Source organism: Geotrypetes seraphini, chromosome 8 (genome assembly GCF_902459505.1).
Source record: "Geotrypetes seraphini chromosome 8, aGeoSer1.1, whole genome shotgun sequence".
Classification (NCBI taxonomy): Eukaryota; Metazoa; Chordata; class Amphibia; order Gymnophiona; family Dermophiidae; genus Geotrypetes; species Geotrypetes seraphini.
In genome coordinates this window covers 143009496-143022672 of record NC_047091.1, presented here as the reverse complement: position 1 = coordinate 143022672, position 13177 = coordinate 143009496, and the positions used below count along the sequence as shown (strand labels likewise).

At 37.3% G+C, this 13177-nt stretch overlaps 1 protein-coding gene across 3 annotated transcripts in view; it reads left to right on the top strand.

The window, feature by feature from the left end:
* Positions 1-13177, top strand: part of SFSWAP (splicing factor SWAP) — a 292952-nt gene that overhangs the window by 222392 nt on the left and 57383 nt on the right. For all 3 annotated transcript variants that reach the window (XM_033954220.1, XM_033954221.1, XM_033954222.1), the window contains one exon: positions 12047-12184. In XM_033954220.1, the coding sequence (XP_033810111.1) occupies positions 12047-12184 (138 nt within the window). The remainder of the gene's footprint in view (positions 1-12046; positions 12185-13177) is intronic.

Sequence of the window (13177 nt, the reverse complement as noted above, 5' to 3'; positions counted from 1 at the left end):
AATTTCTGATTCGCTACAGGAGTTGGACTCTCAGCAGGTCTCCTCAGCTCCCTCCCTCTATTATGAGTGGAGTGAGAGCCCAGTCTTCTACATTTCCCTGGTGTCCTGATAACAGTTGGGATGCTACTGAAAGGTCCCTTAAAGTTGCCAGGATTGTGGCTCAACTATCTGATGGCACAGGAGTGTCACCAGATGTTTGCTCAGCACAAGGTGGATTCCTTGATGGCACAGGTTGCCAAGTGCTCTTCCCTACCAAGCGAGGGAGGAGTGCTGCTAAAGAATATGCAGAATCGCAGAGTGAATGTGGTTCTCAAAAGTTCAAGACTTTGGCTTTAGGAATCAAAGTGGCTACAGCGGCCTCCTTTGTGACCCGTGCTTGTCATTCCAGGTTGCAGAGTCTTGAGTAAGTGAGCAATGAGCTCTTATTAACAGGGGTGGATTACATGGTGGATGCCCTATATGACATCAGGGTCATGAGCAAAGTTTTGGCTTATTCGATACCAGCCCAGAGAATGATCTGGATCAGGCAATGGGCTGATGATTCCACCTTCAAGGCTACTCTTAGCAGACTTCCTTTCAAGGGACAAATGTTGTTCGGTAATGGACTGGACGATCTCATGGCCAGTGTAGAGGATCATTGTCCAAAATCTTTGCCCGACAGTAGACCCAAAGCCTCTAGGGGCTCCAGGCCCTCTCGACAGTACTCAGGAGGAGCCGCCTCTCAGAAATCCTTCCAAGGATCCAGAGGTTCTCAGATCCCAAGCAAAGCCTGGCCTCCAGTTCCCATCCTGATTTAGCCTCCAAAAAAGACACACTGACACCAGGTCCAGAGCAGTTCCCCTCAGCATAGGGGGGACAGCTCTTGAACTTTGGGCAAGCCGGGGCACAGATATTGTCAGACCACTGGATACTGGAAATCATTTAGAGAGGTTACAACCTGGAATTTTCCCCGTCCTTTAACAGACTGGTTTGTGGACTCCCTAGCAGGATGACCAAAAAAAGCATTCAGGGTAGAGGCCACAGTATGAAGGTTGTTGAATATTCAAGCCATAGAGCTTGTGCCACCAGAAGATTTGGTCTCGGGCAGATAATCCATATACTTCATTGTGCCAAAGAAAGGCTCAGACGATTAGAGACCTATTCTGGATCTTATGTAAATGAAGTGCTCAAAGGTTTGTGCTTTTGCTGGGAGACAGTTCGATCTGTCATAGTAGCAGTTGCCTGGGGGAAGTTCCTAGCCTCACTGGATTTGACAGAGGTCTATTTGCATTTTCCCATATTTCCAGACCATAGACAGTTCCTGAGGTTTCATGTTCTGGAAAACTATTAACCAGTTCTTGGCGCTTCCCTTTGGATTGGCAACTGCACCTTGCACATTCACCAAGGTGATGGTAGTAATGGCTGTCCACCTGCGGAAGATGGACTTATAGGTTCATCTATACCTGGATGATAAGATATCTGTCATTCTCTGAAGGAGTGCAAGCGGTGTCTCAGGAGGTCCGCAGTCCCTGGAATACCTGAGTATCTTGTCCAACATGGAGATGGCAATGTCCATCTTCCAGAGGCTCACAGACAGTTTAATCTCAGATAATGAGCTTGCTAGCCAAGCCAGCTCCATCAGCGTTGCACTGTTATATGGTACTATTATCAAATAGGCCAAATAGAAAGAAATATGCTACAAAAACCCTCTGTGTAGGAAAATACTTCTCTAACAATTTATTACAGAGTGTATATTACAAAACACAATCATCAAATTTATTTTTTTTTTAAATTGTTTTTTATGAAGTGCTCAGACCAACCAACTACGTGCTCAATGGGTTCAAGCAATAGTGGCACATGGGACCATCACAGCCCTTCAAAAAGTCTCATACTGCCCAGACACGTTAAATACAGCCAAGGTACTTATCTTTGCCTTATCGGCAGTGTTATTCCATTTCTGCCACTTCTTTCTACCCCTTGTATGCTGTTACACCATGCTACACTTCCCTCTGAAGTAACCCCATGATCCGGATTTCGCAGAATGTTTCATCAGGAGGGGAAACTCTCAGAGAGTGTAAAAACAGGGAAGGACAACAGGCCAGACCCAGGTTTTTCTGGTGGCTGCTACCTCAGCAAGAAGGGTCTCGAAGTTGCACGTCATTTCTTACAGAGAGCCTTTCCTTAGATTTACTGAAGCTGGAGTCTCTTTGCACACTGTTCTATACTTTTTACCAAAGGTTGTTTTGGCATTCTATGTCAATTAGGAAGTCAGATTGCCAGTGCTGCAGTCTACAGATTCCGAGAAAAAGGACCAGATTCTGAAGAAATTGGATGTTTAAAGCTAGAAGGATGCTAGGGTGCATAGGAAGAGGTATGGCTAGTAGGAAAAAGGAAGCATTGATGCCCCTGTAAGTATAAGACTTTGGTGAGGCCTCATTTAGAATATTGTGTACAATTCTGATGACTACATCTTCAAAAAGATATAAAAAGGATGGAGTCGGTCCAGAGGAAGTTTACTAAAATGGTGCTTGGTCTTCGTAATAAAGCGTATGGGGACAGACTTAAAGATCTCAATATGTATACTTTAGAGGAAAGGCGGGAGAAGGGAAATATGTAGACAAGTTTAAATATCTACATGGCATAAATGTGCATGAGTCGCATCTCTTTCAATTGAAAGGAAGCACTGGAATGAGAGGGCAGAGGATGAAGTTAAGAGGTGATAGGCTCCAGAGTAATCTAAGGAAATACTTTTTTACAGAAAGTAGATGCATGGAACAATCTCCCAGAAGAAGTGACTGGGACTGTGTCTGAATTCAGGAAGGCATAGGCACATGGGATCTCTCAGGGAGAGAAAGAGATAATGGTTACTGCGGATAGGCCATTTGGCCTTTATCTGCCATCATGTTTCTATGTTTCTATCTTGAGATCAGCAACAAGTTTAGGCTATCTGACCATCTTTTTATGCTTACTAATCCAGCTAGATGTGGTGCGCCCGCTTCCAAGGCCACAATTTCCAAATGGATCTGTAAAGCTATTGTGTCAGCATATATTGTTTGCAGGAACAGTACCCTGTTTCTGTAAAGACACATTTGACTACTGTCTTTCCCTGAATATAAGACCTAACCATAAAATAAGCCCTAACATGATTTTTGAGGTGCTCCTAATATAAGCTGTACCCCCAAAATAAGCCCTAGTTGCCTGATTCATCAAAAAAATCTGACTCATCGATTTAGCGACCCCCCCTGTTAAGACCTGACATACTTCCACTCCGAGGCCTCCTAGACCAGTATATAAATATGAAAAAACTCAAAATTTGACTTCTAGTACTGCCTTCAGTTTCTCAGTATCCTATGTCAAAGCTAAGATAACCATAGGTAATTTATCACCAAAAACAAATTTTATGACATAAATAACTTCACTGCATGGTCACTAACCCAAGAATGAGATGAACCATACCTCAAGGGTACAACTAGGCCATCTACCATCGAAGTAGGCAAGAACATACTCACGGTTAGTTTTATGAATATATTAGGCATAGAGCCCTTGATTGCCAGGATTTCAATAAGTGAGTTCTGGACTGGTTTGGCAGGTTTAATCAAAATTGAATTCACAAGTAAGTTTAAATTTCACCTTCCTTATCCAGACCAGTGAAATGATTGAGTACTTGAATTCATGTAAACCTTCTGAGTTCCCCTGGGAGAACAGTATAGAAAATTGAATGAATGAATAAATAAATGCACTTCTTGTGGGTCATAACCCTAGTAATTCATTTATTATTTGTTCTGTTCTTTGTTTTGCTTATTCAGCTATTGTAGTGTTTCCTTATCTCTTTATATTCTGTCCCTACCCCTGCTGTCCTCAAGTTCCAGGAAGTATAGAATTGGCAGAGGTGAAATTTTACAAAAAATTATCTGTAGCTCTTTTCCACCTGTTATATGGTCATATGGAAATAATATTAAACTATTATGTTCCTTATTTTATGCCTAGTGCCTCTGTATTGTTTCTGTGGCAAACCAGGAGAAAACTCTTTCTTTTTAGTAAATTAGTTTTCATGACAGAATATGTAAGTGTTCTATGTACTGAACTTTGCTTTCCCTCATCGTTCTTGACTGGAATGCAGTAGAGACTAGTGGACAGAAAGAGTACAAAAGCAGATGCAGTTAGCTAGAAGGAGAGTCCCTCAGGATTACAGAAAATCTGCATTCTGTATTTTAACTTGATTTTAAATACAGTAGATTGAAATTTCAAAGCAATATGGAGCAAGTGATACAATGTCCAACAGTGTGACCCACTTGTACCTTGCAGAAGAGGAAAAGGGTCCTCAGGATCCTGGGACAGAAAAGTTCAGAATTGTCACTTTTGTTTCACATTTATATAGTTTACTCCTGACAGAATCTGCACACAAAAAAAAGAAAATTCTGTGCACAATATTTAAAAATTCTGCAAAGTTTATTTGTAGTGTTTTGCATAGAATTACCCCATTCTAAGACCTGAAATTCCTTACTTCCTTTTCCTTTCTTAGAGTCTAGCCTCCTCAGTTCCCTTTCTCACTCCAACTGCAGTTATCTCCCTCTAAATACCACCCCTCTCTCACTCACATCCTGAATCTCCTCCATGCCCCCCCATAGTCTGCTATCTCTCTCTCCACTGGCTAAGAATCTCTTCCTTCCTTCCCGCCCACTTTCTGGTCTGGGTCACTCTCTCTTCCTCTCTCTAACATCCCCTCCCTCCCACCTTCAATTGTGGGTACAGCATCTATGTCCCCTTACCCCACCTCTCCCAATCACCCACCAGCACCTTTCTCACTCGCACCCTGAATCCCTTCTCTGCTCCCTATGGTCTGGCATCTCCCTTTCTCCACTGGCCAAGCATATCTTCCTCCCTTCCCACCCCCCCACCCCACACCCACACACACACACTTGCAGGTCTAGTCACTCCTCTGTGAGTCAAGTATCTTTGTCCATTCCCCTGTCCCAACTTAGATGAATTTCTTTACTATATCAGATCTGTACTTATAGAATCAACAATATGAACAGCTTTCTTTCTCTAAGTTTACAAACTCTTATACCAACATCTCTATAATTTCTTCAGAGGCTCAGCACCACCACTCAATAAACATTCATAGCGGTGAGCTTTATGTATCAGATCGTCACTGGCTTCACTTTATTTTATAATGGAGTTTTCAATTTTGTGCTCTCAATTAGAAAAACTTTTTGTATATATCTCAATATTTGTTAAATATGTATAAATAATGCATCATTTCTTAGACTTTTAAATAAATTACTTTTCTCAAAACTTTTCTCCTAAGCTTGACATATTTTGAGCTTAAAATCAACCTGGAGTCATCTTTAGCCCAAAAATAAAAGCCCCATTCAGCTATAAGAGGATGCCTCAAGCACGCCTAAGTAATGTCCATCTAAGTTGCACCTAAATATAGAGCCCAGCTGAGTGTGTGGTGCAGTGGTTAGAGTACCTGACGTTGCTGGTTCGAATCCCCCATTCCTCCCTGTCACAGAAGAGAAATAATTTTTTTTAAAAAAAGATAAATAAAAAAGAGTCCCATCTCACCCACTCATACATTAATAAGAAACAAGTTATCAATTATTACCTTTCACAATCCCCCCCCTATATCTTATCTAATACTAAGGTGTTTAAGATGTCTGATCATTAGAATAAATAATCAATGGCCCCAAAATCTTTTAAAACTTATTATAATTTCCTTGTTGCATAGCAAGCACCCTTTCCATTTTATATATATGGCATACTGAATTCCACCAAAAAGTATAATTAAGTTTAGTGTAATATATATATCTATATATTTGAGGGAATATAAGTAAATTGTCAAGTGATTTGTTAAAATTTTTCTGATTGTTTATTATACACTTGTTGTAATATTTGAAAATGAATAAAGATTTAAAAAATAAAAAAAGATAAATAAAATAATAGTGGTACCAGCATTTCACTGCAAACAATTTTAATGAAAAACAGCATAAAATCGCCATTCTAATGACGTCATAATAATGACTTGAAACTTTTAATTTAATAGTAATAGAAATCTCAACTCAATCATACAAAAAGAATATAATGTGAATTCATCAAGTGCAAATCCTTTTCAAAATTGTGCAGAATTGCTAATATTCAACCATGGGGTCTTCAGAAAACCAGCTAGCTCAAGCTGGCTAAACTCCTCATTATTCCAGTGTTTTTTAAAATTTATATTTAACTTTTTTTGACTTCTTAAATTCATTCGTCTTTGTACTTTTATACTTATTTTATACTTATTTACTTTTATTCAATTTCTTTCATTGCTTAACCTACTAAATACATATAAGGTAGTCAGTAGTGGGTTTAGTTTGCTTATCAGCACCACCTCTCCAGCGGAGTAACCGTTTCAACCCTTTCCTCAGGGAGCAGGTGAGCTTTTACAACAAAATGAACAAAATGTGGGTTAGCGCTCTCTGAAACATATTGCTGATAATAGGAGACATAATAATAGGACGTCTGTGACGCCTAAAAGGCAATTCTGTAAAGGGTGTCTATTTAGATGCATCTAGACTTGCTAAGCGCAATTCTCTATAGTGCGTCTATTAATTATAGAATCACACTTAGCTGGATGTCTAAACCACACCTAAAGTTACATGTCCTTTATAGAATCCAGACCTTAGTGTCCAGTTTAGCTCTTAAGTCCTTTTGTGGCCTTGAAACATCACAGCAATAGTTATAGTACATTAGACTTAAATCAGATGTGATATTCTGTGTTAGTGGCTTTGTGTTTGAGTAGATTATGACACTCTTTCAAGCTTTCTGCAGGCTATTCCAGCTAAGGATATTTTGCACATATACTATATCTTGAGGAATAAATTGAAATAATAGCCACAGACAATATGAACAACAATCTTTTTATTTTAGGGTAGTTAAAATATAAGCTTAATATTTAGTTCAGGTTCTCAAATGGTATACGATTTGGGGAAGGATACTTTTTCAGTAAATTGATTCATGCCATAATTATCCTTAATGATTTCACAAATAAAAGTTTAAATCTGAAACTTAAACCTGTAATTAGATTTTACAGATTAAAAACTTCAGTTTGCTGTTAATCACTTCCCTGGTATACTTCACTAACTGTGACGCTTCCTGCTAATCTGGTTCCTGTATGTTTATCCAATTAATTAGCTCAGAGTGGTGATTAAGAAAACAGAATGCATCATGAGATGCTTAGTTTTCAATTAAGATGTATTTATTCAAATTTATCACCTCTACCAAGTAGCCCAAGGCAATTTACAGTCATACAGATAAAACAAATTATTTGCAAACGCACACATCCAGTTTCATCTCTTATATAGTTAAAACACAATACGAAACTGTAGTGAAATAGGCATGTTTAGAAAATTACTCAAGACACAATTATTTGTAGATGCCTTTTTTAGCCAATAATTTTCCTCTCTGCACAGTTGATGAATTATTCGTGATTCTCATTATATAAATTTGTAGATATGATTTCTGATGATTGTGTGTCTGTTTTATTATGTTTTTACAAAATTATGTATGTAAATTATGTAAATTGTTTAGTTTTAACGGTATAGACATTTTTTAAATAAATAAATTAGACCTAAGCATAACCCATTGAAAATTCCTGTATATCTGCTGTAACAACCCTGCTTTTACTGCCTTGCAGAAACAAAGACTTTTCTCATGCCTGATTATCTCTGGTAACTTATTCAAAAGAACAGAAACTACAGCGGAAAACATTCAAATAAGATCCCTGGAAGGAATGTAATTGGCAAACTCACCCAAATACAGCAGGCCCATCACACTTCTTGTTTTTAAAAATAGAACCAACAATGTAGAGAAACATTGATACTTCACTGGAAGCAAGTTAAATTCCTAGAATTAACAGGGAAATGTCCATTCTCAATAACCAACTATGCGGCCAGATTGAACTCTATCTGTTTTAGCGTGTTTCATAAATCTTGTATTAGATTACCGGTAGATTAGTACCATTCATAAGTTTTCCATATTAAAGTGATGTATCATGCAAAACTGCCATGAAACAGTCTGAAAAAGTTTCAAAATATGAACGTTAAAAAAACTAAAAAAAACCCAAAGATAAGTCCAGTCAAATTCCTAAGTTTCTAGCTGACTGCTGCAAGGAGATCTGGACTCCCTCAGTCTGTAAGTTGATATCCAATTAAGGCTGTTCATTTCTCTAGCCATTTCTCTAGTTACTAACATTAAGTTTTAGCCTGTTTAAATTTAGCCAACTTGCCACTGACTTTTAACACCTAATTTTTTTTTTCATACTCATATGCCTGTGAGACAACTTGTATGTCATCATGGAACTATAAACCAGAAGCCTCTAAGATCATACAAAGTGGAGAGAAAAAATATTAACTAAAGAAGGGGAAAGGATTTAACATATCATTCATATTCCATGCTGCTGAATAGCATTAACCAATAATAGTTATCTGCTTTCAATATAAAGATAGCCAATGTAGCACAATATCTGCTTTTCCTATCTTTCTGAGCCTAGAAATCATCAAATCGTATTGTACCATGTCAAAGGTAGCCACTGTTTCATTGTCTGTCCATAATATACTTCAGCTAGAAGTGAAATCAACAGTTTCTATACTATAATTGTAAAAAAAAAAAAAAAAAGCCAGATTAAAATATACTACTTATGGAACAAGATTCCAAAAATTCAGCTGGTCAGCTGCCAGTGACCCGATGACCTTTCTTAAAGAATGGAATATTCAAAATTAGTCTATAGTTGGTCAAAATATCTAGATCCATTTAGGGTTTTTTCAGAATTGGCTAAAACATTTCAAATATTCTGGCAGTCATCATCCCCTCAAATAAATATTTGTATTCTTTATCAATTGTTCCTCAAGGTCCAATTCCTGAGACTTTAGTTGAGGGGAAAGGATCCAGTGTACAGAATGAAGATTTAACCTTTGAAAGTACTTTTAATATTTGTTTTCTTGTCAATAGAAAAAAAGCTCCTCAATGTCCCCCTTTATCAAACCTATCCCCTCTTCCCTTTATCCCTTCCCCCCCCCCATCTTTATCATATAAGAACACTTATTGACACCTCACTCCCAAAAGTGGCCAATTGCAACCCCCAAATAAATCAGAACAAACAAATTCAGCAATATTCCTTAAGTCTTCAGAATCTGCTTCTGTCTGACTTGGCTCAGATATCACTTTCACTACAGTACACAGTCCCTTCAGCTTATCTCAAGCATCCTCAGTTTGTATCTCCTAAGTATATGTGCTTGAATTTATTTTATATTGTTTCACCTGCTTCTTCCAAAGTGCCTTGATTTCATTAGAGCTGTATTTCCACTGTAATCTCTCCAGTCTTCGTAGTATATGTTTCCAGTCTGTATAGGAGTCAGAGAACTGAAGTGTACTTTTCTTAGAGCCCGATACCAGCAGTTGTAGATGATCATAAGAATAATAGCCATATTGGGTCAGACCAGTGGTCCATCTAGCCCAGTATCCTGTTTCCACAGTGTCCAATCCAGGTCACAAGTACCTAATAAAAACCTAAATAGTAGTAACATTCTATACTACCAATCCCAGAGCAAGCAGTAGCTTCTCCCATGTCTCTCAGTAGTAGACTTTTCTCCAGCAATTTGTCCAAATAATTTTCAAATCCAGCTTTACTAACTTCTGCATCCTCTGGTAACAGATCCAGAGCTTAACTATTCTTTGAGTTATAAAAAAGTATTTCCTCCTATTGGTTTTAAAAGTATTTCCTTGTAACTTCATTGAGTTGTCCCCTAGTCTTACTAATTTTTGATGGAGTAAAACACCGATTCACTTGTACCCATTCTACACCACTCAGGATTTTGTAGATTTCAATCATTTCTCCCCTCAGTTATCTCTTCCAAGTTTAAGAGCTCTAATCTATTTAGTTTTTCCTCATGCAAGAGAAGTTCATCCCCTTTATCATCTTGGTTGCTCTTTTTTTAGCCTTTTCTAATTCCACTATATGTTTTCTGAGATATGGTGTCTAGAATTGAACGCAGTACTCAAGGTGAAATAGCACTTTGGAGTGATACAGAGACATTATAATAATCTTAGTCTTATTTACCATCCCTTTTCTTCCTTAAAATTTGTTTCAAAATTCTATCATTTCTTCCACATTCATGTTATTTCAAAATTTAGAGGGTACCATCCTTGTGAGAACAAATCATTGCAGTCCTCCTTTCTTTCCCTTTGGAAATCTATAGCCTTACCAAGGAGAAGGAACTCATCAATTGGTCATGCCAGGAAACTGAGCAAATCTTAATATTTCCAGGTAATCCCAATACAGAGAAACATTTTCTAGGCTCGCATTTGGAATGTTGACATTTTTCTCTCACATGGATTTCCATATCATTTTGCAGCCATCTTATAACTAAAAGATCATTTAACCTCCATTTTTATATTGAGGTGGTAAGGAAATAGTCAAGCTATAGCATGTAGGAAAAGATTCAAAGCTTTTTGGATAAATGGCATCTCATTCAAATGTTACTGGGAAAAACACAGCAACAGAAAATGTACTTATGAGGAATAATTTTATAAATCTTTGAAAATTATGGGATTGATGATATCATCTGTAGATGGTAGTTCAGTATCAATGGATGCATTAATAACTTTAGAAGCCTCTGCAAATGATAGTCCCATTCCTATTGATATTTATATGAATTATCACTTTTCAATAAATGCATGATTTGAGATGAGGTGTATTTGGATTAGAGTTATTTATTCCACCTATACTTTTCTGGGATGTTTTTGAATATTTTATAAAGGCTACATAAGCTTTATAATACAGGCTCCCAAATTGTGCCCAATAATGCACAAATGCCAGTGCACAAATTTGCACTAGTCTCAAAAGTGTAAATGTGTATATGTACTCTGTGCATGTATGCTCCATACAGTACAGGGGTACATTACGGTCCACCTCTGCTATGTCCAAGCTACACTCCCAGAAGCACCTGCGTTCAGATCATATAAGAGTAGGTGCACACTTTTCCATGTATGTACTTTTTATGAATATACCTGCCTATACAATTTAATAAAAACCCTTTTCATTGTGTAAAAACTGGCTGTACAAAATTACCTCCTTACCTAAAAGTATATAAAAGGTTGAGTAATGTTTTGCATCATATGTAATTGATATATATAGGTCTGACCATTTTACAAAATAGGAAAAGAAATTCCCAATTTTGAAATTTTCCTATTGTTTGGCCAAAACAATAATACCAAATGTTATGTATGTTTCTTATTTATTAATGATTTGGTACACCGCCTTTTCTACATGGCAATCAAGGCGGTTAACATTATAAAATAACATAAAAGTCATTACAATATAAAATAATATAAAAGGCATTTCAAATGCACATCCTTAAATTATATCATCTTGGGTATTATACTGGATAAGAATGCTTTCAGAATTAAGGGAAGTGGTGAGTTGGTTGTAAATAGCATTAATTAGTTGTGCTGTTTGTGATGGGTTTTTAAATGTCTGGTTCAATGTAACAAAATTGCACTAGGTATTTAGCATAGTTCAAAGTGAATGTGGAGTACCCTTAGCAGTTTGAAAGGTCTGGAGAATATACACAACATGCGCATGCACACACAGATTTTACCTGTATGCTCTTATCTCCAGCCCTCCACATAGCTTATATTTTTGTATGTGATATTAAGATTTGAGAGTGTAGGTTATATTTTCTATAACAATTTGTTGTGAAGTATGGATACAGTAAAGTCAATGAGCAGTCAAAATGCATTGTAAAATCTCTGCACTCTCAATAGAGGTTTGAACAGCGACTAACAATTTTACCTCTTTGTATACTGTGTGCTCCTGCAGTGAAGAGTATTTATTTCACAGGTATTTCTTCAGTAGTGTTGGCAGAAATGAGAAATAATGATGTGTTTGATGCAACCAGAATAAAAGTTGAAAAAACTTACAGTAGTCAGAGTTTTTCCCAAGTATTTTGTCTGGGAGCATACTAGGAGCTCTGATGCTTTTGGTAGCTCAAAGTCAGCAGCAGTAATAAGATGCATTTCATCTTGTCAGGTCACGGTCCAGATCCCCTAGAAGAAGAGTTCCATCCCCTGAAAGCTATCGAGAGGAAAAAGAAAGAGAAAAAAGTGTTCCAAGTGCTTATCGTGGTGGCTGCATGCCCGGAATTAGCAAGAAACGAACACGATCCAGGTAGGAGTATGTTTGTTTTCTTTTGGGGAAGATGCTTTGATTTGAAATTTTAACTGTAAATTAGGTATGCTCCCAGGAGCAGATCAGATGATGGCCTTGGTAGGAAACAAGGGGTGATTTCTTACCTCTGAGCCGTTACTAAAGCCATACCCAGCATGACATCCGGCATGCCTTATGCTACTAAAGATGCCATCTTGTACATGCGGAGATGAGCCTTCTCTAGTGTATGAACTAAATTGATTCTGTGGACCTTTTTGTGCTAATAAGGATTATTGATTCCAATGTCCTGGCTAAATTTCAGTCCAGTTTGTAAAGCTTGTCATTCCTTAAGTTTATCTTGTCCTCTTGTAATTTATCATCAGAAACATATACTCTTTGACATTCACCAGATAAAAGTAACAAATACAGCATGTATATGTATGTACACAAACATTACACTAATAACTTTTTAAGCAAGTATGCGTAGTTTATTGTAGCCAGGAAGTGATTGCTAATTCTTTTGCGAGTTTCTCTCATACTTATGCTTTTAATAAAGTGAAAAAAAAAAACTTAATTGAAGTTAAATGCCTGTTTTAAAAGAGTGCCTGTTGGTAAATTGTCTTCAAGTAATAGCTAATTACAATCTGTTTGATCCCTAAGAACAATAGTGCCCAAGTATAGAAAGGTGCTTTTCAAGATACTGGGTCTCTCTGCAGTATAATGTACAAGAAACTGATCATTTTCAAAGTACTAGGTTTTTCTTTTAATTTAGGAGGTTTTTATCCCACCATATTCATTTCTGGCTGGATAAGATTACATTTTGCTCATTACTGTAGAATGGATTGACAGCTCCATTCCTTGTGCTACAAACTAGTTACACTTTTCAGAATATCCACATCAAATATGTATGAGAAGCATTTGCACACAATGGGGCTAGTGCATTTTGATGCATTTTTAGTGGGCTACCTTGAATACTTGACTGATTTTTGTGGCACTTGAATGCCACAGCTGCAT